Here is a 27,894-nt window from a genome sequence, read left to right on the forward strand (position 1 = left end):
AATGGCGGTAGGGACTGTCCTAATCTAAGTGTTTCACTAAACATAATCTAACCTAGCTTAAATGTACCTAATAATTTAACATGACTTGAGCTCCATTTGGGAAACTGGGAACAAAAGCCACCTTTGAGTTCATTGGGTGAGTTTCTTCCACTACATCAGAAACAAAGCAATCATAAGTACAGCTTAAGGAACATGATGATAAAAACAGTGGGAAATTTTTCAGCGGGAAAAGGTAATTTACCACCCAGAAAATAAGCAGAAAAATACAGAAAACAAACCAGAGGAATAGGAGTTGAATTGGTAAGGTCCTTCTACTGCCTCAAGTAAAGCATATATTTACCTCAGCATCTCCCTCAGGAACCCCACAAAGTCCAGTGTGGAGACAACGGATCCGGTGTCGTCGTCATCCTGCTGTCTCCATGTCGTTGTAAGAGTCGTCGATTTGTTGAGATTAATTCTTTACGAAACGGTTGCGGCCTTTCCATACTTTCTGTTTAAATGAATCCTTCACAGGTTACTTGTTCTTATTCCCGGATTACCACAGCTACTGGGCATTTTTATGAACTTACATCTGAAAGCTGTAAATGAGGATTTAGAATGCATGATACACTGACGCTTACCTCTGAATCCTGTAAATGTGGATTTAGAATGCATGATACACTGACACATCCAGCCGGAGTGGTGTTTGATACACAAAGCAGCCAGTTGGAGAGATTGTCAGTAAATAGTGCCATGGGCAACCTGCCTACTTTCTTTAATACCCCCAAATAGGCATACAGTATTTTATTTTTTTCTACTCATTTCTTGCAGTTACAGTACAATTCAACAATTAACTAAATGTGTTGCATATGTGCCAAAATTACTTAAGATCATGAGTCTGTTATAATATGGGAGGAATCGCCGCACCCCTTTAGTAAAGGGTTACCGTGTTGAGTTTGTAATGGTGGACAAATTTGGCTTTCTTTTCACCGCCGTCATCCTCCATATTACGTCTAACTTTTGGGTGTAAGTCAAAGTTGACTTCTTCTTCTCCTTCCTTGAAGAAGTTGTTGGCTTAGAAGGATTATGATTGGCCATTTTCACACTGGGCAGGTGAAGGAAGCATGAGGGAAAAAAAAATCCTCTCACCAGACTGGAACCACACGCTAACAATGGGGAGGAGACAGTGCACTGAGTCGGGCACCAGGGCATCAAAAGCATGCATCCTTCTTGCATAGCGTGGGAGTGAAGCACTGTGATTGGCTTATAGTAAGTGCCGTGCCTGAATATGAGTGGTTTAATAAATGCCATGCTTGATCACAATTGGTTTACACCAGGCTAGACGCGTGAGCTTGAGGTAATGGTGGTGCTTATTGCACAAGACATCGGAAAAGTGCCACTTTTGAAGCTACATTTGCGAATTTCGTGTAATTTCCATGAGTTACTGATATTACAAACTGTTGCATGATCTTGCCGCATATTATGAATCCACTATTTAGGATTGAGCGATTTAGGAGATTCCACTGTACAGCACTGTATTTCCAATACTTCATCCAATAAAGATATGTACAAACTTCACCATGTTTGTGTTCTGCATGGTGATCCTGTTCTTGTTACAGTATTGTTGTATCATATCATATATAAAGGTTCCAGCATGCTTGCATGCGTAGCCTTGTTTATCTAATGGCAGCTCTCTCTGGTGCTTGTTCTCTGGCAGCCTCCCTGTTCAGTCCATTATCCCTCAAGCCACACTCTGTGACCTCATACCTGGTCTTTTTTGGTCTGGCTCATGTAACCCTACCCCCAATGTTCACACTTCTCACCTTCTACACCCAGTTGTCATCCTTCATCCCATCAGCTTGCCCAAACCATCTCAGTCTACCCCTCCTCATCACAGCACCAATATGTTCAAGTTCCATCCTACCTCTGAGGTCTTCAGTTGTGATCTTGGACCCCCCCCGGCCTCACATTAAGGATGCACTACACATCCATCTATTCACTGTCATTTCTGTACATTTTAGCCTACAATTACAGTCTTCCACTTCTCTGTTTTCACTTCTTAATCCATCACTACCCAGGGTTGCTGTATGTGGGCTTTTACTGGCCTGTCTACCAGTTCATAGTTGCAAAGCTCATAGGTCCAAACTTTGGGATTTCTCCCTGGTTAACTTTTGAAAATGCTCAGTTCTGTCTGTTGTTTGGACCATGGGTCCTAACAGTTTGATATATCATTAAAATTATTAATACATAGTCCTGGATTCTACTGATACTATTTAGTGATGTCAAATAGGCGAAGTGGTTCACATCCAGATGAGCCTGGGTTTGTAACAACAACAGCAACAGCATTAACTACAACAGAGTTAGAATGATGATACTGTACAGTATGTAGAGGACAGTTTCCATGAAAAGGTCATTCATATTGTTTGTGATATCAGAAAAGAGAGGTTGTCCCAGATATGATCTCTCCATGATATTACTTGCCCTAGGCTCTGTGAGGCTTCTTGCAATAGACTACAAGTGTTGGGTGGTCGGGTCTCATCATTTCCACACCATAACTAGGTGGGGGATTTCCAGCCTCCTGTGTCACGGGGTAAGGAGAACTTAGGTCTCCACTTTAATGGGACAAAAGGGAATAAACTCTACTTATCATGGAAAGTAAAGGAAAGTTGCCACTGACACGATGGTTACTGACTTATGAAGTTAAAATGTTAAGTTGTTACTTTATGCCTGCTTACGTTGGTGATTCTCTAAAGAAGAGAAATTTATAAACTTTCAAACAGTACACAGCGGAAAATAATAACTCACTAATGCTGAATTATTAGTACTGTCAGCCTCTAAAGAGAAAGAAAAGGCCCATGTCCCCTGACACTTAAAAATTAACTCTGGCAATAAGTAATACTAATCCAGATTCTTGCTTCTGCCACTTCTAGCTTGCACAAATAATTTGATTAAGAATTAATATGAAATACCTGGCTTAACTACCAGGCATGATTAACACCAAGGAAAGATTGTGCAAACTGGAAACAAGCAGATACCTGTATAGGAAGAAGAATATGGAGAAATGAAACACAATTTTACATTTAATCGAGCTCAAAGAGAGGAAGTGTAAATTTATTAATTACAGCTAGAGAAATTCTCAGATTACAAGAATATTAAGCAAATAGATTCACTCACACAGTCAGTCAACCTAACTGACTCTTAAACCTAGAAAACACAATAAGGAAATATTGTTAAGTGGAGAGAATGGAGTTTCAGGGCTGCAAACCAGATACCACTGTGGTGATCCTATCTACTGCCCCAATGCTACATCCACCTCCATCGGCTGCCGATGGAGAGATAGGTGATCTCTGGAAATCACAGATGATCCACAGATCGAGACATGTGCCATCAGTCTTTCTTTCAGCCTTCCATCACTAACTAACTACAGCAAATGGAGAGATTAGCATCGCAGAACTGCAAGGTGGCCGCAGATCGAGACACGGGAAGTCTCCGGGAAACACTTCTCACACCTCTGCGTATGTTTACTCCTCAGACCTGTCCCTTTCCAACTGACTGTTTGAATGTTTCTCACACAGGACACGACTAATGTTCACCGGAATTGGGCATGGCCTAACTTAATGGCTATAGAGGCAGGGGCAGAGGAATGATACAGTATATACACAATAATTTGCTCACTGACGCACCCAGGTCATGCATAAGAACAGTCATGAAACAATGATGAGTGTTTTTTAAAAACCATCTAGTCAGAGCGCATACAAGGATGGTTAAGCAAGCAAATCACACTGGGTTTTCCATAGAGTTTGTGGCTTCCCACAATAATAACACAGTGTTGTGAATTTGCAACATTACACCCCATCAAAATGAAATTTCTCTCTGAAGAATTTAACGGTAGGTAATATATACATCCTAACACAGTCACACACATTTTACATTGTGGTGTGTGTACTATCCTACTTCTGGAGATAATCACTGTCATCAAGAAGCTTAAAAACCTTGTATTTATGTTAATAACTTTAAGGTTGAGGAAAACACTCTATGACAACAGTGAAAAATCATGTACTCAGGTCAAACTGAGTGAAAGTTTGCTACATTTACTTTAACACAACTAATTGTTATGTAGCGTAGTGTATGTAATACACGGTGTAGGTGTGACAGTTGTAGTGCAAATATACCTACGTGTAAAACTGTACAATACAAAATAGTAGCAATAAGCTGATGATGAGGGTAGATAAGAGAAGGCAGCAGCGCTTGAGGAAGACAATCAGCTGACCCGCAAGGCAAAACCTGCTCCGTCTATCACTGTACCTGTGAAATCAGTCAAGGGGGAGCATCAGTAATGTCAGTGTGACACAGTGATGCCAGATCTCCCAAAATATCGGTAGATCTACTGAAATTCTGATGAATCTCCGGAAACCCAGAAATTTTTATGGATTTTGCCATTACCTCCCGAAATTTCGATCAGTGCTCCAGAATATCTCCCGAAATTTTGCTGAATGGTAGTTAAAATCCACAGAAGCTAACCTGAATGTCTGAGAATGAGAAAGAAAAAAAGAGAGAGAGAGAGAGAGAGAGAATTCCCCCTTGCTGATGCTACTAACCAAAATTTAGAGGTACTAGTTCCCCTTACTGTAAGATCAGTAGTATCACTTGCTTCATTAATGACCTCATTTCCCTCCCTTGTTACCTCTCAGACTGCACCAAATATAGACACAGAATGAAGGCTGCTCAGAAACAGTGATGTACTGAGCTGTGATCCCAACACAACTCCGTTTTGGATAAAAGTGTGTGATGCAAAAAGAGGAGACAGTGAGCCTATGTATCCACACCTGTCTGACTTTATGCTAAATTTGTTGTGTTTGCCTCACTTGAGTGCAACAGCTGAAAGAGTACTTTCATATATAAACCACATGAAAAAAAAATTGAGAAATAGGGTGTCATCTCAAACTCTTTGTGGAATGCTTCACATTGAAAGGCTTCTGTAATGTGAGGGTTGTCATAATTTTAAAGTAAACAAAGAAATAAGGGAAAAAATGACTAGTGTCATGTATAAGAAAAAAAATGTATTTGCCAAAAAGCTGCTTATGGTTCTGATGATGATGATCACATGGGGGTTGATGGTGAAGGGAAAGATTAAAATTGTGGTGCATCTTTGCATGTTTAAAGGTAGTTGTTTGAATTCATGACTGATAGGGTAATTTTCATGGCACTTTTGTTTAAAAAAATTCTTTATTTTCATTAATTGCTTCATTATTTAATCTACCTATTATTGCAAGTGCCATAAATTTTATAAAAAAAGTTAAGTTCATTAATTTCTTCTTTACTTGATCTACCAATTATTGTGAGTAACATGAAATGAGTAATGTACGGTATGTAATGTATTAAATGAGAAACTCCAGAATTTATACTTGTTTCTCCTGAAAATTTCAGTCAGAATCTCCTGAAATTACCACTGAACCATCTGGCAACACTGGTGTGGCAGACAATTTGTATTAAATTACAGTTACCCTCTCCCTAACAGTCAGCACATGCTAAAAAAAGCACACCTTGACTGAAAAATTTGAGTGCCAGCCAAATCTTCGTACATGGGAGGCCGCTATTAAATTCTTATTGGTAGGAAATGTGAGCTAGTTCTTGGGTTGATAATCTGCTTAGAACAACAAGTAGTTTCCTGGTTAAACCTTACATCTCTATTAACCGGAGAACAAGCTGTTCATTGGTTAATGCATAGGCACAGTGTGGATATGAGGGATGGGGTCCAGAGCCTTGCCTGGCACTTTGAAGGGACACAGCAGTCATTCAGGCCCCAGCTTCTTCTCTCCACTGCGAGACCATGCTTCAGTTCAGTTGATTCACCCCCTGCAGCATCAACACCTGGTACGTTAAAAAGATTCCAACGGATGCCACTTAACTAACAGGGCCCTCAGTAACCCACAGCCCGTCACAGGTTGAAAGTGAGAGTAATGACAGTTAACTCGGGGCTGTCCGTGCATATGCTCCTAGTCTAAGTACTGTCTGCTGGTATTTGTTTCTACACTAGAACATCCTCTACTCTACACTTACAACTAACATCGGTAAGCTGGAGAATCCCTATGCAAACTCAGGCAGGTCAACTTGGTGGTGGGGCTACTTGGGAAAAGCCAGCTGGTGGTTGCCTCTTAACACCAGCCTCCATTAGTTTTCTGATTCTTTCTGGTCTTCTGCAGCCCTCTTCTTATCCTCCTTTTTCTTCTTTGGACACTCAGAACTGAAGTGTCCCACCTCACCACATGTCCAACATCCTTTTGTTCCATTTGTGGAATTCCTTGTACTGTTCTGTTCGTGCTTCTTTTTCCTTTTGTAACAATCCTCATTCTTGTGTCCTGGCTCCCCGCAGAATCATCAACCTCCTCCAATCTTCTCCTGTTCCCTCTACCACTTGTAGTGGTCCTTTCCTATGTCCTGGCCTTTCACAGTACCAGCAACTTCCTTTAAAAATTTCCACTTCATGTACCTACCCCTTCCTTTCCTTGAATCCCACACTAAGACCTGCCTGAAAAGTGGATATACTGGACATGACGTAGGACTCAGATTCTAGAGCCCTGGCTAGTGCTTCTTGCATGCTTGGTTGTGCCTGCTTCGCTTGCACCTTCAACTCTGCACTGCCAAGAGCATCAATGAACTGGTTTCTCAGAAGAATAGCCAATAGGTTAGGTGCTGCTCCAGGGTACGCCTTGTGCGCCATACTCTTCAGGTCATGAGCAAGCTGCTGTAGGGATTTGCCTCAAGCCCGTAGATGGGTCCGGAATCTTGCTATGTAAACCTCAGTCTGGTTCATGGTCCCATATCTGTGCTCCAGTACTTCTACAGTACAAAGGACTGATAACTTCCTCTCCTCTAGTAACAACTGGCCCAGAATTTCCATTGCTGCACCCTTGAGGCTAGTAGCAAGCTGTACTACCCTCTGCCTATCATCCTAACCATTCTGATCTGCAAGTAACTCAAACTGCACTAGGTAAGTTTCCCACGAGACATTGCCATCAAATGCCTGAGGTTTCTTTTTAACTGGAGCCCCATTATAGCCATGCATTTCACTGGTTTGAGACCTAAAAACTGGGGCATCATAACTAAGTCCGGGACTTAAAGCTTCTACATTCTTATTAATCAACCCTATAATGCTACCTTTAGATGCTTGGGATTCATCGAGATCCACCATACACCGTCTATTTTTTTTTTTCCTATGCTCCCTGCACACTAACTTGAGGCTCAGTAGTGCAGTGTTTCTCAACAGCCTCAATTCTCTCACAAATTATCTTCAAATGGCCATATACATGCTTCAACTGATCATCTACATACTGTACTTTAACTGGTTGTCTACATGCTGTCTGCAGTCCATGTTATTGCTTACCTCACACTTCTGCTCCTGTAGCTCAGCATATACTTCCTCCTTCAGCTGTTGTTGTTCTTTCTTCATTTCCCCCATGAAAGCATCTACCTGTCCTTGCATCCTCTGTTGTAACTCCCTCTGTTGTTCCTGTAATGCCTCTAGCTGTTCACTTCGTGCATGTAATAATTATTCTTTGATTTCGTTCCTGAGCTCTTTCTGTTCTTCACTATGTGCCTCCAGTTGTTCACTGTGTGCTTGCAATTGTTCTTTGATTTCTTTCTGTCCTTCATTCTGTGCTTGTAGTAACTTCATAATTGCAGCCAATTTCACCTCGTCCTTCCTAGCCTGGCTTCTCGTTTGTACACCATCTGCCTCCATGACGATGGTTTGACCCACTGCAGCCCTTTTCTAATGATCCACACTCCTGACACCACTGTTACTTCCCCGTCTTACACTGCCAAAGGCTTCAACTGTAGTAGTTCACTATAGGAAGGACAGTGCCCAGTGAGCTGTTCTTCCTAGAGGCAGCCTTTCAATATACAACGACACAGAGCAGCACAGGCGTTGAATGTAAACAAGCTTCTCACATTCGTTGTCTTTATTTACCAAGTACAGTAATTACATGGTATGCTTGCCAACCACACTTAACAGATATCACAAGTACCAGAGCTACACTAACTTCGCAAGGTCACAAGTCAAACCAAACTCAGACTCCTCTATTCTCTTCTCCATCCTCATATAACCTTGCATAACACTTGAAGCTTCTAGTGTACTCTTTCACCTACAGTTACCAAATCAGAGACATCCAAAATATCCAGAGTTTTCTTACATTACATAACACGAACACTCTAAATGCTTTAGCATGCAAACTAAAATAAAATTACATAATTTAATACATACTCACATAAGTAAAACATTATTGAGAAAAGAGAACAAAAATTAATATACAACTTTACAAAATAACTCCCCTTACAATAGCGGCCAACTGGCAACTCTTACACATAACGGAAAAATACAAGAAATACTGAGAACCTTCCTGTACTTCCTAACTAGCAAATCCAGCTTCTCAACTGTATTCTGTTTCAGCTTATAACTGTAATTTCAGTAACCTCATGACGTGATTAATATGTTCTGTGCTTTGGTTTTGCAGCGGGAGAACCTGAAGATTGCACAGCAGTATTTCCAGTTGGTTGGAGGGAGCGCATCTGAGTGTGACACCATTCCTGGCCGCCAGTGTATGGCATCTTGCTTCTTCCTCCTCAAACAGTTTGATGATGTCCTCCTTTATCTCAACTCTATCAAGTCATATTTCTACAATGATGACACATTCAACTTCAACTATGCTCAGGTGGTCTTCCCATACTTCGTTGCTTAATTATACTTGTAAATATAGAGCATTAGATAACTGGGCCATAATTCTTCCAAACTCACGATACTTTTATCAACCAGTTCACCCCTTATATTTGCAGGTTCATTCTGCTTCCAGTTACCTTTTTTTTTTTTTTTTTTTTTTTTTTTTTTTTTTTTTTTTAAAGAGTCCGACTCTGGGCAAAGGCTTCATAACCTGCTCCCAAGGTCCAGTAGTCCTCCTACATACCATACACCTCTACATGTCACCACTTCGGTGCTAACACCCACCGTCCATACTGAATACAGTACATGCTAAGGCTGTCGCATACAGGACTGATGTATTGGTATTAGTAGGGGTATTTTTACATGTCGGCGGGTCATCTAGTAGATAAATGAAGTCTGTTTTTACTACATTCAAATCCTTCAACTGTTCCCTGCTCCAGCGGGGATTTGAACCTGGATCCGGTGGGACTGCAGGCCACCCCTCTACCAACAAAGTTTTGACACAAAACTTTTAACGTTTTGAAAGATACTGTTTCCAGTCATCCATCCATCATCCAATCCTACGTTGCCCCATGACGAGCGTAGGAGCCCAGGGGTAGGCAAGTTGGTTCTGACATTTAAGATGAGAATGACCGGCCTCACTCATCCCCGAGTGACATTATGTGAGCAATAAACCCCAACCATCCCCTGGATATAAACCTTCACCGGCTCAATCCAACTGGAGTATAGTATTTACCCACTAAACCACCAGGCGCCAAAATTTGGTTATATGGTTACCATCCAGCTTAGTAAATGGTTTCCCGGTGTACAGGAAACCATTTGGCTTGTCACTTAGTGTCGAGTCACCCACAGGTAAAAGGAAGAGCAAAAATGAAGGAAAGAAAGACAGAAGAGGGAGTGTAAAGTCACCCATAGGCAGAAGGACAAGGAAAGAATGAAGGAAAGAAAGACAGAAGAGGATGGAAGGGATGAAGAAGAGAAAAGGGCAGACACCTGAGAACAGCATTACCTCAAGTGAGTGGATGGTGAGCACCCCCACCTACCTTAAGTATTTTGTTCTGGCCAGTGCCAGAAAATTTTCTTCTGTTATGGGAAATCCCTGTCATTTAAATGATTGAAAATTATCTCATTGACCTTTCCATTGATTTTGTCACATTTAGATGATATGTTCTGGCTAATGCCAAAGAAATTTATTCAGTTTTAAGTCAGAAGCTTAAAAAGTATATTCAGCCAGAGGTGGAGGAGGAGGAAGAAGAATAGTGGTTGCTGGTATTTCTCTGATCTGACGAGTACTTATCAGCTCAGCATGATGTTCTTCACACATTACACTATTAAAGGCTGGATATCTTTATGACTTTTCATATAAGATTTGAAGAAGTTCTGTCAAAAAAAAAAAAAAAAAAAAAAAAAATCTGTGTAAGGTCATGCCTCTGAGATGGAGTCAGGATTCTGGGAGGTTGAGTTGTAAGTGAATGAATGTAGGGCCTGTTTCACAGGTCATGGAGTTGATTTTTTTCCCTCTGTTGTGTTTTTCTTTGCTTTCTTTAACCAATAGAGGTCAGGCTGTTGATGATGATGATAATGATGAGCTATCCTTCATACACATGCACATGTTTCATAAATTCCCATTTAGCTTGGGGAGGTGGCTGCACCCATTTTCTTGCAAGCACTTCTTTTAGCATTTAAATATTTCATCATAAAATATGTATCATAGTCTGCAGCTCTTTTATTTTCTCATGTGGCCTACACTAAGAAATATTTCATAGTTTAACTAACAGAGTTTGCCCAGGCTAAAGATAAAATAATGCTGTATACCACAGAAGATGTAGAAAATCATAAGGCTTACAATGGAGCAGTGAAAATTTGGTACTACTGTATAGTACAGTACTAACAGTTTTAATTAATACAGAAAACAGAATTTTATTGTGTATATCATATCTTTCTTCATATATATATATATATATATATATATATATATATATATATTGTTACGCTGTCCGCCTTTCCGTTCCCACGGGTGCAGCCGTTACAGCTGGGCTAGGGGATTATGCAGTATCCGTGTCATTCGCGGAGTTTAAATTAGCGAGTGTTACAAATTCTTTTGTTTCTTTCGTTCCCGCCACTGAGGGCAATTTTATTTCATACCATGCTGAGTATGCATTTGATTATTTTGATTGTCTTATGTGAGCTACCAGTATATTTAATGATGTTTTGCTTGCATTAGAAGTACCAATTCATTGTAGAGAGAGAGAGAGAGGGGCACGAATTTAAGTTCCTTGTTAATTAATCTGATTCATGCGTTCGCGCTTGACTGCACACGAGCCTTGATCAGGGCAGTGTCTTCCCAACCAGCTTCAGTATCAGGTGTTGTACACTCTCTCTCTCTCCCCAGTCATTTTTTTGTGCCGAGTTGGCATTTTCATTTAAGTTTATTTTATTCTTTTGTTGCTGACTGAGGGAAGTAGTTATTTTATGTGTTTTGTGACCTTGTTGTCTTTGGAGGGCCAGTCTGGCTCACCGTAGTCCTCTTGCTGCCTTAATTAACGTTCCCCAACACACGTACATACACACACACCCCTAACCCCTACACAGTTCAATCCCATCTACTTGCACAAGGCTAGTGAGAACTATCGTGAGCCGTCAACTGCGTTCCCCCTTGGACACGGGTTAAGTAGAAAGTCGTCACCACCGGAAGTAAGTGGGAGGTGTTCCTGTAGACTGTCTCAGGCGGTATTACTTCCGGTAGTGATGATAGTAGGCTAGATCTATAGGTAGGCTGTTCCGTTTGTTAGTCAAAGTACAGAGTGTTGCATTTAAGTTTTTCCGTTGTGCAGTTTTTCTCTAGTTTGCGGAGCGTGAGTGCCGGGGTCTGCGTTACTTTTGCAACGCAGTGGAGGCCGATCATCTAAGGCTGCCTTGTGGTTTTTTTTTTTTTTAATAGCCCCGGGCTGGCGCTACCGTAAGAATATATATATACAGTATATATATATATATATAGGGGAGGGCGGTGATGATTCGGCCACTTTTTCGAAAAAAAATCATAATAAATAAAGTTTAAGAAATTCTTAAAATCTGCTTATTCCAAGAGGAAGCCACATCTTTTGGCTCTTTTGTGTGCTATTGTCAGTTCTTAAACTTACGTCATTTCTTGGCAGTAATCCAAACTCTTAAGGTCTCCAAAATGGCCGAACCATCCCTCTTGGTGTGGATGATTCGGCCACTGGCTTTGGATGGTTCGGCCACCATGTGGGATGATTTGGCCACTTGCCTCTGGGGCTCAATTAAAGAATTAAATACAGTAGGAAAATTAAGAATCAAATTTTCATCTGTGCTGACATGATTTATTGGATTTATTTTTACCTAAACAGTCTCCTTTTAATGAAACAAGGAACAAACAATCTCCTTATAATGAAATTAAATGGCTCTACTCTTGCCTATCTCACATAAAATAAAATATAATTTTGTGAAAGAAAATATCGAAGTCAAATGAAAGCTACTTCTCTCACATGCTGTTTACTCTTAACGCATTTTAAATCCAGTGAAACAAAAATCCAAAGTTGTAATACCTTTGCCTTCGCTTAGTGCTTTGTGAAACTGGTTCAGGTAATACTCCAATTATAGCGTTTCTTGAAACAGAAGCTTCATCGATTTCTGAGGGAAAGTAGAGAGAGAAAGAGAGAGAGAGAGAGAATATGTAATTTTATAGAAAAAAGGTAAGGGGATGAGTCTGTTATGATGTGGCAGGGGTAAACCAGCTCTGTTGTCGGGCCCTGCTGCAGATGTCACTGATTGCATTGCGCAGTTGACCCTTGTGCGGTGTGGTGCGGTGAGGATCTGTCCGTTCTCCCCTTTGGGACTAAGATGCGAATGAATGTGTTTGAATGGATGAGTAAATGGGGAGTGTGTCGTACTGTCTCGGCTACCTCCCTTTCATTGGGGGAAGCAGCCTAGGTATATAGATAGATAGATAGATAGAAAAAAATCGTTAAATAAAGAAAATAAATCATTTGATAATTATGAGGGATGGTTCGGCCACCTGGCAACCCTGCCGAACCATCCCTCACTTCAAGTGGCCGAATCATCCCACATGTATAAAGATGTACACATGGCGCCCCGAAACCCAGAGTTCATAAGCTGTTCGAGTGTTTTCTACTCTCACGTCGCCTATAGACAATAAATGATATTTGCACTATATATGGATAACAACCCTGAAGTATAAGTGGAGCTACTGCTTACGTTGGATCACCGAAAAAGTACATAGGGGTCATGAAAAATCATAAAATCTAACCTGATGTTGCTGTTTCCCGGCCAACCAAAACAAAAACACATGTGCCATCTGTCGGCAAGATCACGCAACTTCATGTGAAATCTCAATGATCTAGGTCCCCTACATTATTCAGAAAGGCCAGTGACCAAAACCATCCTCCTGGGCGAACTATCACTGCGCTCCCCTATATATATATATATATATATATATATATATATATATATACATATATATATATATATATATACATACTATATATATATATACAGTACCCTCGCATCCAACACGGTAATATTATCATGCATGGGGTACGTGTTGGACCAAAAACGTGTTGGACTAACAATAGAGCTTATGGGGAAAAATGAATTATGTCAGCAACCCTAGGAAAAGTCACCCTAAATACCTACCATATACCTATACATATATTGGTACTATTGTAATTATAATAAATGGTACTGTGTTATGAATGATAACTAACCCTTTAGGATAGTGTTGGTGGGCTTGCTGGGAATGGAAGATGGTATCCAAGGCTGTAGGTAGTCCTACTGGGTTCCCTGGAGGATGGCTGCTGGTGTCACTAGCGGGTAATGGCTGTTGCTCCTCCTCAGCCTCCCTCATAAATCCTTTGAAATCACACTCAGAATCACTATTTTCGTCCACAGCCATGGAAGGTCCTGCTTCTGCATGTCCTAGCACTCTGTAATCCTCGGCAAAGGGCATGCTTCTCACACTGTTGCCAGAGCCCCGTCTCGTGACTGTGGAAAGTGATCACTGTCGCTGACTCGGTAGAGAATAAGAAGCAACTTTGTTTATAAACTGGTACACACGCCAATGAGAAGGGTTTCAAAACGATTGATATTTATTCTAAAATATTAATACTGTATGTATTCAGTGTCAGGCTAAACGTTCAATGCTGTAGTACAATACATTCTCTGTCGAATCGCCTGGGTTTTGGTCACACTGTTTTGCCCGTTGTATCCTCGGCAGGAATCCAACCAGATGAATTCCAAATGCCCGTGGTATCGTCGGCAATTTTACCACGTTACCGTTCCGATTTACCATCGTATCCTTGGCAAACCTGGTATGAAGTGCCGTGTGATAGCCTTCGGCTGCCAGGATCTTGTCTTGGTTTTTTATTATGGTCCTCACATTGGCTTCATTCATGTCGTAGGCCTTGGCAATGTCAACTTTCCTCTCCCCTTTCTTCTTCCTCTCGATTCTTTCTAGCTTGGTGGCCTGAGGGAGGTGCCGACGCTTCTTGGGGTTCTCAGAAGGCTTCCTAGGCATCGTGAGCAGGGTAAAATGCAGTAACAAGGGCAGAAAATGCAGCAAGAAAAAAGCACCTCCCAATGCGAATTATGCGACTGAGTGGTGCTGTGGTGGAAGAAATTTAAACAAAACATCACGTGACAGCAGAAGCGTTTTTAATTGGGCGGCATCACGATCATGTCACGATAGCGGGCGGGGAAGGCTACTTGATCAGAAGTTTTCACTGGCTATCATCATCATGGGAATGTCCAGTATGACCGTGTTGGACCAGGGGTGATCGTGCTAGAGGTGAACTCTTCGGATTTTGCCCACTTCTCGGAGCTCTGTGTGTGTTATGCTAACACACTCGTGTTGCAGTAATTAAATCATATTAAATAATACTAATTATTTGCTCTCCATGCTGGACGTGAATCGTGCTGGACTAATGCGTGTTGGACGCGAGGGTACTATATATATATATAATATATACTCTATCTATCTATCTATTGCCAGACGCCTCAATCCCGTTTGGGGTGGCCACAAACAAATCACCTCCAAGTTGCCCTGTCCCCCGCCATTTCACTGCCCTGCTCCCAACTCACACCCCCCTCTCTCATATACCTCTCCACCCCATCCCTCCATCTCATCCTCGGCCTCCCCCTCCCTCTTCCCCCTTCCACCTCACTCACATACACTCTCTTCGTCAGTCTTTCACCCTTCATCCTCTCCACATGGCCAAACCACCTCAGTGTGTTCCTCATAACGCTTCTTATCACATCCACATCAACACCACAACGCTCCTTTATATCCTCATTCAACAGCCTGTCTCTCCATGTGACTCCACAGGCTCCTCTTAAATAACTCATTTCCACTGCTCTTACTCTTGACTTGTGTCCTTCCAACAACGTCCAAGCTTCACTTCTGTACATTAGAGTTGGTATCACAATACTGTCATGTAGTAACTTTTTCACTTCCATGCTCACTTCCCTGTTTCTTATCACTGCTTTCAAAGAACCAGCAACCTTTCTTCCCTGCTGTACCCTTTCAAGCACTTCACCCTCCAAACCTCCATCCTTACTCATCACACTACCCAAGTACTTAACGTACTCACATTTTCCAATTCCTCACCATCCAACCTCGCTGTACATTCACTGACTTCACCTCTCTCAAAGACCATCACTTTACTCTTCCCTACATTCACCTTTAGATTCCGTTTCTTACACACTCTCCCAAACTGATCCACCAAGCCTTGCAGCTCCCCTTCGTCTTCACTCAACAACACAGTATCATCTGCAAACAACAGTACAGGGAGTTTCCAAACACTATCCTCTCTCACCAGGGCCACTCCAACATCCACTACCCTACCTTGTACCTCTTTTATTACTCCATCCATGTACAGATTGAACAACCATGGAGACATGACACATCGCTGTTTCTACCCAGCTTTCAAAGAGAAAAATTCACTTAGTTCACCATCCACACGCACTGCAGCCTTCGCACCATCGTACATACTCTTCACAGCATTCAACACCTTCCCATTTACTCCATATATTCTTAACACTTTCCACAATCCTTGTCTATCCACCCTGTCATATGCTTTCTCCAAATCCATGAAAGCCGCATACAACTTCTTTCCCTTCTCTAGAATCTCTAGAAACTTTTCCACTAAAGATCTAAGAATGAATATCTGATCTACACAACCTCTTCCCTTCCTAAAGCCTCCCTGTTCTTCTCCAACTAATTTCTCTGTTCTTTCTCTAACTCTGTTAATAAGTATCCTACCATACACTTTTCCTATTATACTAAGAAGACAAATGCCCCTATGATTACCACGCACTTCTTTTTCCCCTTTTCCTTTGTACAAGGGAATAATTATACCTGACTTCCAATCCTCCGGGACTCTACCTTCCTCCCAGGCCAATCTGCACATCTTCCACATCCATTCTACTACTGTCTCTCCCCCATGCTTCAGCATTTCACCACACACTCCATCAATTCCTGGGACTTTCCCGATTTAACTTCCTTCATTGCTTCCACAGCTTCTATCCCACTGATTTCTTCCTGTCTTCTCACCTCCCTCCTTCTCCCAGCCATTCCCCAGCCACTTATACTCACATTACTTCCATCCTCTACGTTCAACAATTTCTTAAAGTGTTCTCTCCATCTGCACACTTTTTCTCCCTTCTCCACTAGTAATCTACCATTTTTATCTTTCACTCCCCTGCTAACTTCACTTCCACCCTGTCTTACTCTTTTCACCTCTTTCCAGAACATTTTCTTACAGTCCCTCCACTTTACACTCAAATTCCTTCCAAATTCCTCATCCACTCTCTTCTTACTCTCTCTTACTAATCTTTTCACCTCTCTCTTTCTTTCTACATATAACTCTCTCTTCCGCCTCTCAACTTCTTCCATATATACACTGTTAGTATTATAATGGTTGCATCATTTTGTGTAACTGGTGTTTTTCTGTCTTTTAATATACAGAGTGTCAGTTTAGTTCAGATATCTGAAGTGTATTTTTAATGTAAAACAGTTTTATACTGTTGTGTGAATAATGGTGTTTTAAAATAAAGACTATAGCTGACAGTCCCTTCCAGCAAGGGTGATTATGAAAGAGGTTCTATTTCAGAACATTGGTGCATACATGAGAAGGGTAAGTTTTAACCTCTTCATCCTGGGGATCCTTTCCTAATCTGCATAAATTGTCTGGTATTAGCCAGAAATAATACAAACCATATTTTTGGTCCCAAAGGAACTCGCACAGACTGAGTAGGTCTATCTTTAAGTGAATAGCATAATTTTCCATCAGCTGGAATAAAATGAAAAAGACATCCCAGAATGCAGCACAAGTGGATAATATACAGTACAGTATTAACATTTTGCCCTCTTTACCTCCCAGGCAAAAGCTGCAGTTGGAGACTACAAGGAAGCAGAGGAGGTGTTCCTGCTCATCCAGAATGAGAAGATTAAAAATGATTATGTATTTCTGTCATGGCTGGCCAGATGTTGTGAGTATCTAGTGTGACAAAGTGCAGTGAAAGATTTATTCATTTATGTTTCTGCCATGCATCCTGAGCTGTAAAACTGTTACCTGTAGTGTAGCCAGGATTATTTAAGAATTTGCCCTCTAGAGAATCTGAGCACAGACTTCTCTTGTTGTTGTTGTTGTTGTTCTACCTGTCTGATCAAGCAGACTCATCAACTGCAGGCAAGCAGCTGCCCTTCCAGGGCAATGAACTGTTGTTCCCATGTGGCTGACAGTTCCTTGTCACAGTGAATCATGGGTATTAGTGTGGAGTCTTGGTTCCTGGGTGGATGCCACATTTGTCTCCATCCATTTAACAGGGCACCATAGTAGGCTCCATGTCACTCCAGTATTTGGTTATATGGTTACCACCCAGTGTTGTAAATGGTTTCCTGAGTTACCTGATGTTGAGCCATGTGAAGTGGAAAGAAGTCATCAATAATGACAAGATGACTGGAAGAAACAGGAGGAGAGGAAGACAGATACGGGAAATGAATTAAATTCATGAAGGAAGAAATAGGCAGCCTACCATACACTGAGTGCATGATGGGAGACCTCACCTACCTTAAGAGACTTCTGTGAAAATTGGAAACTGTTTTGGAAAAAGATTAAAAATGGAAGAGGAGGGACGTGAGAAATAAGGACCAAAAATGGATGAATTTCCACAAAAGCCAGTGCCTTCCACCAATAAATTGTTTACCTTTTTCCTCATGCAGTTCCTCTTGTACTACTACCATTTAGCCTACTTCAAGCACTTTGTCAGTCTGTCCTTTTCATTCAGTCCACATGTCCATACCACCACATTCGTATTCTTTTGTCCATGAGTACCAGTATTCTTTCCCCAGTTCCTTCTGTAAGGAACTCATCACAGTTGCCATATACAGTAATTTACATACATCATGCATCTGGTGGTAAAAGAACATATTTTCTCAGTGCATTCTTCACTTCCAATCCAGTTAGTTATTTCTAGAACACAGTTCAGCTCCCCAGTCAGCCTTTTTCTACGAAGACCTTTCTTTCTGACCTCAGCCACAGGTAACTATATTTCAGCTTTACCATACTGGGCTCAGAGCTGGGACTCGCAGAAGAGAGACAGGCAACCTACCGCTGTACCACAACCAGGCAAGAATTGTCTCACCTAGTCACATACTTGCAACCAAGGAACCTTGTCCCCCCCCTGCTGTGGGCCTGAAGAGGAGAGATCAGATGCAGGACAGTAAAGGTGGAATCTGTTTAGTTGATTTTTCCTGTGTTGCTGCAAGTTTCTTTCATTCTACTGACTATGCCAAATTTGCATTGGGTGGCTTAAGAGCTTTACTTGCCTGAGTGCCAGGGACTGTCTCTTCCCTTCAGATCCACAGAGAGGGGTGGGATACCTTGGTTATAAGTACGTGACAAGATGAAGCAAAATTTTACATGGTTGTGGTACAATGGTAGGCTACCTGACTCTCATCTGAGAGTCCTGTGCTCAATCCCTGGTACATTAAATGTGGAATATAGTTACAGTAGTTTATTTTTCTTGTGTTATTACAGGTTTCTATTGTCTCACTGACCTCATTATCCACACTACCATATTGAACTTTATTGTTCTCAGCTATTTATAAGTCTTCGCATCCCTTAATGCTTTATTTCTATGTTATCCTTATGCTACAGTTTATTAAATTCTCTTTGACCATCCAGTCTTACTAAACACCATTACTTTTTACAGCACTCATCTTCAGGTTCCTTCTGTGTATGTTACAATATCACATTCACTCACCACCTTTTAGAGTTGATTCTCATTATGTTCCAAAAGCAGAGCATCATCACGTTAACCTTTTCAAACCAGTGACCTATTTGTTGTTTTATTCTCGCTACCACTAGATGGTGGTAGGTGATGGCAACTATAATCGACTCACTTGATGTGCTTCCTGTTTCTCCCTTTACCTTTTTTTTCTTTTTTTCCATCATACTTCCTCTCACTTTATATTCTCTCCAGCAAGGAGAGTATGTTTTCACCCCTGTGTGTTTGTTTGTTAGTTTGTCTCTTAGCAGTATTACTCAAAAACAAAAGAGATTTGGACCAAATATGGTGGTAGATAGCCCCATGTCCCAGGAAACAAGCGATTAACTTTTGGGACCGATCCGGCTCGTAATAGAGATTCTGGATCCAGAAAACACATTTTGCAAAACCCTAATTAAAGATGAGAAACCCTAACCCAAGATGGAGAGGTTTGGAAATTACATTGCCCTTGTCAGAGAGATGCGCCCAGTTGATTGCCCCTCTAGAATAGTTACTTTTCTTTCCACCTCAAGTGGTTCTACACTGAGGAATAACTCTAGTGTTTCCAGTAACCCAAGAAACCATTTACAATGCTGGATGATAATCATATAACCAAATAATGGGGTGATGTGAAGCCTATTATGGTGCCCCTGTTAACTGGGTGGAGAGACGTAAATGCAGCGTCCATCCAAGAATCAAACCTCCACACACTTCCCCATGCCTGGCTGTGGAGAGGTGCTTTATGCTGGAAGGAAACATTGGTTCACTGCATGGGATGGCCCTGCAGGGACAACTGCTTGCCTGCATTTGATGGGTCTGCTTGGCCAGACAGACTGTGGTTAATTAGCAAAAACAACACCCACTAGATGATTTTTTTCAGCCTCAGGAAGACTGATTATTGTGAAGAGTTTTGAAAAGCCTTCAGTAACCTCTTCAGTTTAACAACATCATTAATGTCCTGTTTATATCACCACCATACAGTTTTATTCAGTTTTCCCTTTGAAGTGATGGGATAAAGATAAGTAAAAATTTTCCACATAATAATTATGTCCATCCTGGTACAGTTTCTCATTATTGTACTGTATATGCTTTTCTTATATTCTCTAGTAACATCATCTATGTGAATATTAATTAACCTCTGTGTTATGACACAACTCCTTTTTCCTTCTGTTGTCACTGCAGAGCTCTCAGTCTTCTTATTGCCCTTGCTCAAGCATTGTAGAAGCATTTGCTGCCAGAGTCCTACTAGTATCCCTCCAACTCTGTATATGTATAACAACTACTACAAGGTATCTCACTTAGTCCTCTCCTAACCCACGAGGACATCATACAGTTTCTTGATTTTCATAAATTGTTTTCAGCCAGCAGTTTGGAGGTACGGACCAATAGTAAAATTAGAAAATGTTGTCCCATTTTTAAGCCACCCTGTTCTCTCTTATTGTTCTCAGTCATCTTTTCCACTTTCTCTTCTTATAATGTCACTAAAGAAGAGCGTATAGTTACTCTCACCTAATATCTGCACTGAGTAACCAAGCCCAAAGCCTCTGTGCTGCTGATGGGGGAACTTCTAGATTGGATGATGCATACATAATTTCTGGTCTTTTCCAATCTTTTGGTCCATTCTCAATCTCCTACACACAGCATTAGCTCCTGTTCATGTCATGAATTGAGGTATATTTTCTCTAGCTCTGACTTCTTCACCACTGTGCATTTATCATAATTTCTCCCTCGTTTGATTACCAATGTTTAGCCAGATATGGTGCATTATTATACTGTACTTTTTGGCTCCTGTTTCCAGACATTATGAACAGCAAGCCACGATTGGCATGGGAGCTTTACCTGAAGATGGAGACATCTGCAGAAGCCTTTAGTCTACTGCAGTTGATTGCCAATGATTGCTACAAGATGGGTCAGTTCTACTATGCTGCCCGGGCCTTTGATGTATTAGAACGCCTTGACCCTAACCCTGAGTACTGGGAAGGCAAGAGAGGTGCCTGTGTGGGCATGTTCCAGATGATAATCGCTGGCAAAGAACCCAAGTAAGATCACTATGCAAATAGTGTATGTGTATAGGATTTAGCCATTAAAAGAATACTGGCACATAAAAATGTTATCAAAATACAGTGAAACAAAAGGAATGTCACTAATGGTGGATTTGCAGATTATAAATGTATTACTGTGCAGTGGGGTCTCACAAAATGCGGGATCTCAATATACAGAACACCTATTATGCAAGCTCAGTACAAGAAAAAAAAAAAAATTTAATATGCAAAATGTGATTCTAAAATGCAATTTTCTCGTCTGACAGCAAGGGAAAAACGGTGTTCCCGCTCAAAATGGTAGTATCCGAAGCCACCACCAGATGGCTGACTGGTTTCCCGTCCTTTCCCTCCCTCACGGCGTCTCTCAAGCCAAGTCTTAAGACTCTCGGTCTGTGTCTACCCGCGCCGCTCTCGCATATTGTGGTGTTTTTAGCATTGTACAAGACCCGCTCTTGCTCACCTGTTATAACATGGCCCTAGCACTTCATTCCGGGAATAAGAAGATCACTTAAGAGCTGAAAATGAAGGTTATATACAGTAGAAGTCCGATTTTTTGGCATCTATGGGACCAGGCTAGTGCCGAAAAATCAAAATTGCCGAATTATCAAAAACCGTACTCACTCAATACCTTATATGTTTCGGTGAACACTATCATCACTACTCATATCATTACAAATGTGTTTGGAGAGAGTACTGTATACTGTTTGATACTGTACAATACTGTAATGAATACAGTACTATACATGAATATGAAAAATAAAGAAATTAGTGAACATACTGTATATAAATGTAATGGTACAGTAGGCCTACAAGTTCACATGCACTTACCTAAACTTATAGTAGGTTCCTTATTTACATATGTACAATAGAAGGGGTTGGTTGGAGTCTGCTACTGCTGGAAGAAGTCCTCAGCAGTAGAGGGTCCTCATGGAGAATTTCAAGACTGATGAAAAAAATCGGAAAATCTGCCGAACGATCAGAGATTTTCGTAAGTGGGACTATTTCTCAAAACTGCCGAAATGTCAGATTTGCCAGGGAATTGGATGCCGAAGAATTGGACTTTTACTGTAGTTGAATAAGCAAGATAAAAGGGACCCAAACATTGAACGTTAACTTGGCTTAGGTGAATCAACAGCCAGGAACATCCTCAAGAACAAGGAGCAGATTTTACGGACCGTCGAGGCTTATTGAGGCCAGCAAGTGGACAGACGCAGTAAGGTTAATAATTCTGCAATTATAAAAATAGAGTGCTACCTAGCACACTACATTCACAGTTCTGTTACCTTTCTTTGGGCAGTGTTTCTTAAAATGATAGTCAATAATGGGGAAGTGCTGTAAATGACAAAGATAGGGTGGGGTGTTGACCATATACATTTATTTCCATTAATTTGATAGTTTCTATTGTGCAATATGTCCAATATGCATGGCATTTTATCGACCATATTCTCGCATATTGGGAGACCCCACTGTACTGTATTGACATCACTGACTTTTCAGCAGTTAAAGATGCTTTGGGTGAACATCATAGGCAAGGAATTAACTCTCAGACCTTGAGAGATTTCTTAATGGAGAGTAAAATAATGTGGTGTTAGCCCAGGTACATAGGTAAGATGTCTCACAAGGTATAATGGTTAAAATGAAAGAATTTCTCAACCTTCAGATCTCAGAGGTTTTTCAGTGGCATTCAGGACTGTCTGGTATTAGAAATTAATCATCCTCTGAGGTTTGTGGACTAAGATTTCTTATTTATGATGCATGTGTCAACCAGTATTCTTACTACTTTCTCATAACTAAAATGCAGAGTATGCTTGCAGACATATTTTGTTTGCTGTTAGTATTCTTTCTAAAGAAGATACTATATTGTATTTTGCTACATTCATGATGTGGGTTTAACTTTTCATGTAGCATAAAAAGTAATCTTACTTATGTACATTAGGAAACACTAATTTGGGGACAGGGTAAGTGTTATAGTGTGGTCAGTGAAGGGACCTCTTATATGTGTCCTAACAAGTCTCAAACCCTCCATCCACCCCCCCCTCCATGAAGTGCTACAGTAGTTGGTTAACTTGATCAGACAGATGCCTTCTGCTCTTCCCACTTTTATGGACTGACTAATGTTGTATCAGGAGTTCTTTACTGTCATTTGTATTTGAATGTGAATAGTCCGAATGAAAACCAAACAAATGCAAATTAATAAGTTACAGCATATTTAACAAGAGTGCTCAATATTCCATCCATGAACTATCCAAAGTGTTTAGTACTATACATCTTACACAACAAGGTAAACTAAGTCATCTGGGAAATCATCATCCATCCATCATCCAATCCTACGTTGCTCCGTGAGGAGCAGAGGAGCCCGGGGTTAGGCAAGTTGGTCCTGACATTTAAGATGAGAGTGACCAGCGTCACTCATCCCTGAGTGGCATTACATAAGCAATAAATCCCAACCACCCCTTGGATATAAACCTTCACAAGCTCAATCCAATTGGAATACCTTAGTTACCCACTAAGCCACCCAGTGCCATAATTTGGTTATATGATTACCACCTAGCATTGTAAATGGTTTCTTGGTTACAAACTAAATTGGGGCTAAGTGATATACTGACAGCTGCCAGAAAGCCTCAGACCTACCCATCCTTCTTGTTTGACCTTCCTTATACAGTAAAAAAAAATAAAAAATAAATCGAAAAGGCAGCTGCCCCTCATTAATCCCCCATCTTCAGTGCCTATACTTGTTCTGCCATGCCCAACCACCCATCACCATCTTAGTCCATCCTACCCACTCTTTGCTGCCTAGCCCACCCATTTTTTGCTCCCCTACATTTGAGTTACACCTTACTGGTGTAGCAACAGCATCTGTCTTCCTCCAGCATTGCCCATCTCTGTCCCACTGATGAGGTGAATGTCTTATAATGAGTACCTTAACCACTTGCTGTTCTACAACCTGCCATATGCCCCACCACCCAACATGTTCCCAGCCCAACCAGTCCACTTGCCATCACTCACCCCACCCATTTGTCTTCTTAGTGTAATGTGAAAAATGTATGGTAAGATACTTATTGACAAGGTTAGGGAAATAACAGAGGAATTAGTTGGAGAAGAACAAGGAGGTTTAGGAAGGGAAGAGGTTGTGTAGATCAGATATTCATTTTTAGGTCTTTAGTGGAAAAGTTTCAGGAGAACGGAAAGAAGTTGTATGTGGCGTTCATGGATGTGGAGAAAGCACATGACAGGGTGGACAGAGAAGGAATGTGGAAAGTATTAAGAATATATGGAGTAAATGGGAAGTTGCTGAATGCTGTAGTGAGTATGTATGAGGATGCTAAGGCTGCAGTGCATGTGGATAGTGAACTGAGTGAATTTTTCTATTTGTAGGTTTGATTGAAACAGGGATGTCATGTCTCCATGGTTGTTCAGTCTGAATATGGATGGGGTTATGAAAGAGATACTGTATAAGGTTGGGCAGTGGATGCCGGAGTGACCCTAATGTGAGGGGGGAGTGTTTGGAAACTCCCTGTACTGTTGTTTGCAGATGATACTGTGTTGTTAAGTGAAGATGAAGGGGATCTACAAAGCTTGGTGAATGAGTTTGGCAGTGTGTATAAGAAACGGAAACCTAAGGGTGAATGTAGGGAAACTAAAAGTTATTGTCTTCAAGAGAAATGAAGTCACTGAATGTACTGTAGAGTGAGGTTGGATGAGGAGGAAATGGAAAACGTGAATGCACTAGTACTTGAGTAGTGTGATGGGTAAGAATGGAAGTTTATAGGGTGAAGTGCTTGAAAGGGTACAGCAAAGAGGAAAGGTTGCTGTTTCTTTGAAAGCAGTGATAAGAAACAGGGAAGTGAGCATGGAAGTAAAAAAGTCGCTGCATGAGAGTATTGTGATACCAACTCTAACGTATGGAAGTGAAGCTTGGACCTTGTTGGAGGGACAGAAGCCAAGAATGAGAGCAGTGGAAATGAATTTTTTGAGAGGAGCATGTGGAGTCACATACAGAGACAGACTGACAAATGAGGAAGTGAAGGATCATTGTGGTGTGGATGTGGATGTGATAGAAAGCGTTAGGAGAAATACACTGAGGTGGTTTGGCCATATGGAGAGGATGGAGAGCAAGAGACTGACAAGGAGAATGTATGTGAGAGAGGTGGGGGAGGGGAGAGGGAGGGGGAGGCCAAGGATGAGTTGGGGGGATGGGGTGGAGATGTATATGAGAGGGGAAGGTGTGACCTGGGAGCACGCCAGTGAAGTGGCGGGGGACAGGGCAACATGGAGGCAGTTTGTTTGTTGCACCCCTTACGGGATTCAGGCATCTGGCAATAGACGGACATATACATACATATATATATGTAACATTCGCCGCCTTTCCTCTAACTTTCGCTCTGTTGAGCACCACCTCTCCTCCTCTAAACCTCACCTTCTTTTTCTAACGGAGACTCAGCTGTCTGAGGCAACTGACAGCAAACCCTTTTCTGTATCCTCCTACTTTCTCTATACTCATTTCAAAGCCAAAGGTGGCTGTTGTGTATATATACGCAACAACTTATCTTGCTCTCGTGTTCCTGAACTTGATTCTTCTGAATTCTCCACACTCTGGCTTCGGCTTTCCTGTCATTCTCTGACTAAATATATCTGTGCTGTTTACTTATCCCCTAATTCTACTGACTATCAAAAATTCTTCGACTATCTTACTTCTACGATGGAACACATTCTATCCATTTCTCCTTTCTCTGAAATCTCCATTCTTGGAGATTTCAATGTTCACCACCACCTTTGGCTCTCCTCTCCTTTCACGGATCCACCTGGTGAACAAGCCTACATCTTTTCTATCCTTAATGACCTAGAGCAGCTTGTACAGCACCCTACCCGTATCCCTGACCGCCTTGAAGAGAGCTCCAACATACTTGACCTCTTCCTCACAACTAATCCTTCTGCTTACTCTGTTAATCTTTTCTCTCCGTTGGGCTCCTCCGATCACAACCTTATTACCTTAACCTGTCCTATCACTCCGGTACGGCCTGTGGACCCTCCAGTGAAACGTCGTCTGTGGCATTTTGGAGCCGCGGACTGGGAGGCCCTCAGGCAGTACTTCTTTGATTTTCCCTGGAATGATTATTGCTTCCATGGCCGTGAGCCATCTGAGTGTGCCTTGCGCATTACGGAGGTTATTCTCTCGGGCATGGAAGCATACATTCCTTTCTCATATCCTTTGACTAATGCAAGAAAGCCTTGGTTTAATCACGCTTGTTCTAATGCTGTCCGCAACAAGGAGAGGGCCTACAAAAGGTACCGGAGCCAACCCACCCCTGAATCACACCATCTTTACGTTTCTGCCCGGAATCGTGCTAAGTCTGTTCTTCGCTCTACTAAAAATAATTTCATCCATACTAAATGCTCTCAACTCTCCGACTCGAATTCTTCCCGCTCCTTCTGGCATCTTGCCAAAAATCTTTCTAACAACTTTACCTCATCATCCTTCCCTCCTCTTTTCTACTCTGATGGTTCTGTAGCTACTTCTTCTACTGATAAAGCAGATCTCTTCGCACAGACTTTCTCCTCCAATTCTACCTTAGACGATTCCGGTGCTGTTCCTCCATCACTTCCCCCCTCTGACTTCCTCATGGCTGACATTAAAATTTCTTCAGTTGATGTACTTTCTGCCATCACTGGCCTCAGTACTAACAAGGCATATGGGCCTGATGGGGTCCCTCCTGTTGTTCTCAAGAACTGTGCTTCTGTGCTTACACCCTGCCTAGGCAAACTCTTTCGCCTTTGTCTGTCAACTTGTACCTTTCCTTCTTGCTGGAAGTTTGCTCTCATTCAGCCAGTCCCAAAGAAGGGTGACCACTCCCAACCCTCCAACTATCGTCCAGTTGCTTTAATGTCCTTTATTTCAAAAGTTTTCGAGTCAATTCTTAATAGAAAAATTTTAAGGCATCTTTCCTATCACAACCTTCTTTCCGATCATCAGTATGGGTTCCGTCAGGGACGCTCCACTGGCGATCTTCTCACCTACCTTTCAGACTCCTGGTCATCCTCCTTTCGGGACTTTGGCGAAAGCTTTGCCATTGCACTTGACATCTCAAAGGCTTTCGATCGAGTCTGGCATAAATCTTTAATTTCCAAACTGCCCTCCTACGGTTTCTATCCTTCTATCTGTGCCTTCATCGCTAGCTTCCTTTCTGGTCGTTCTATAGCCGCTGTTGTAGACGGCCATCGTTCTTCTCCTAGATCTATCAACAGTGGTGTTCCTCAGGGCTCTGTCCTATCACCAACTCTCTTCCTTTTATTCATCAATGATCTTCTAAGCTGTACATCTAACCCTATCCACTCATACGCTGACGACTCCACCCTTCACCTTTCCATTCGGTTCCCGCAACGCCCATCTCAACAGTTACTTCAACAAGCAAGGGATGAGGCTGTGGCACACCTAATGTCTGATTTGGCTCGTATCTCTGACTGGGGTAAAAATAATATGGTTGTCTTTAATGCATCTAAGACTCAGTTCTTACACCTATCAACCTGACATAATCTTCCACAGGTATACCCACTAATGTTTAATAATATTCAGCTTAATCCTGCATCATCCTTGAACATGCTTGGGGTTTCATTTACTCGGGACTTATCTTGGAAATATCATATTACATCTCTTGTAAAATCTGCCTCCAAGAGATTGGGTGTGCTAAGCCGACTCCGCACTTTCTTCACCCCTGCACAATTGTTGACTCTATACAGGGGTTTTATCCGCCCCTGTGTGGAGTACAACTCTCATGTGTGGGGAGGCTCCCCACATACAGCTCTTCTCAATAGGGTGGAGGCAAAGGCTTTTCGTCTCATTAACTCTCCTCCTCT

General features: G+C 41.6%; 1 protein-coding gene across 1 annotated transcript in view; it reads left to right on the top strand.

Annotated features, from left to right (window-relative positions):
- Ttc26 (tetratricopeptide repeat domain 26) overlaps positions 1-27,894 on the top strand; it is a 58,316-nt gene that overhangs the window by 24,642 nt on the left and 5,780 nt on the right. Inside the window, exons 8-10 of the mRNA XM_080282649.1 lie at positions 8,493-8,690; positions 17,113-17,221; positions 20,799-21,039. Coding sequence (XP_080138775.1) covers positions 8,493-8,690; positions 17,113-17,221; positions 20,799-21,039 — 548 coding nt within the window. The remainder of the gene's footprint in view (positions 1-8,492; positions 8,691-17,112; positions 17,222-20,798; positions 21,040-27,894) is intronic.

Source organism: Coenobita brevimanus, chromosome 94, assembly GCF_032717465.1.
Source record: "Coenobita brevimanus isolate Jiangsu-jjx chromosome 94, ASM3271746v2, whole genome shotgun sequence".
NCBI lineage: Eukaryota > Metazoa > Arthropoda > Malacostraca > Decapoda > Coenobitidae > Coenobita > Coenobita brevimanus.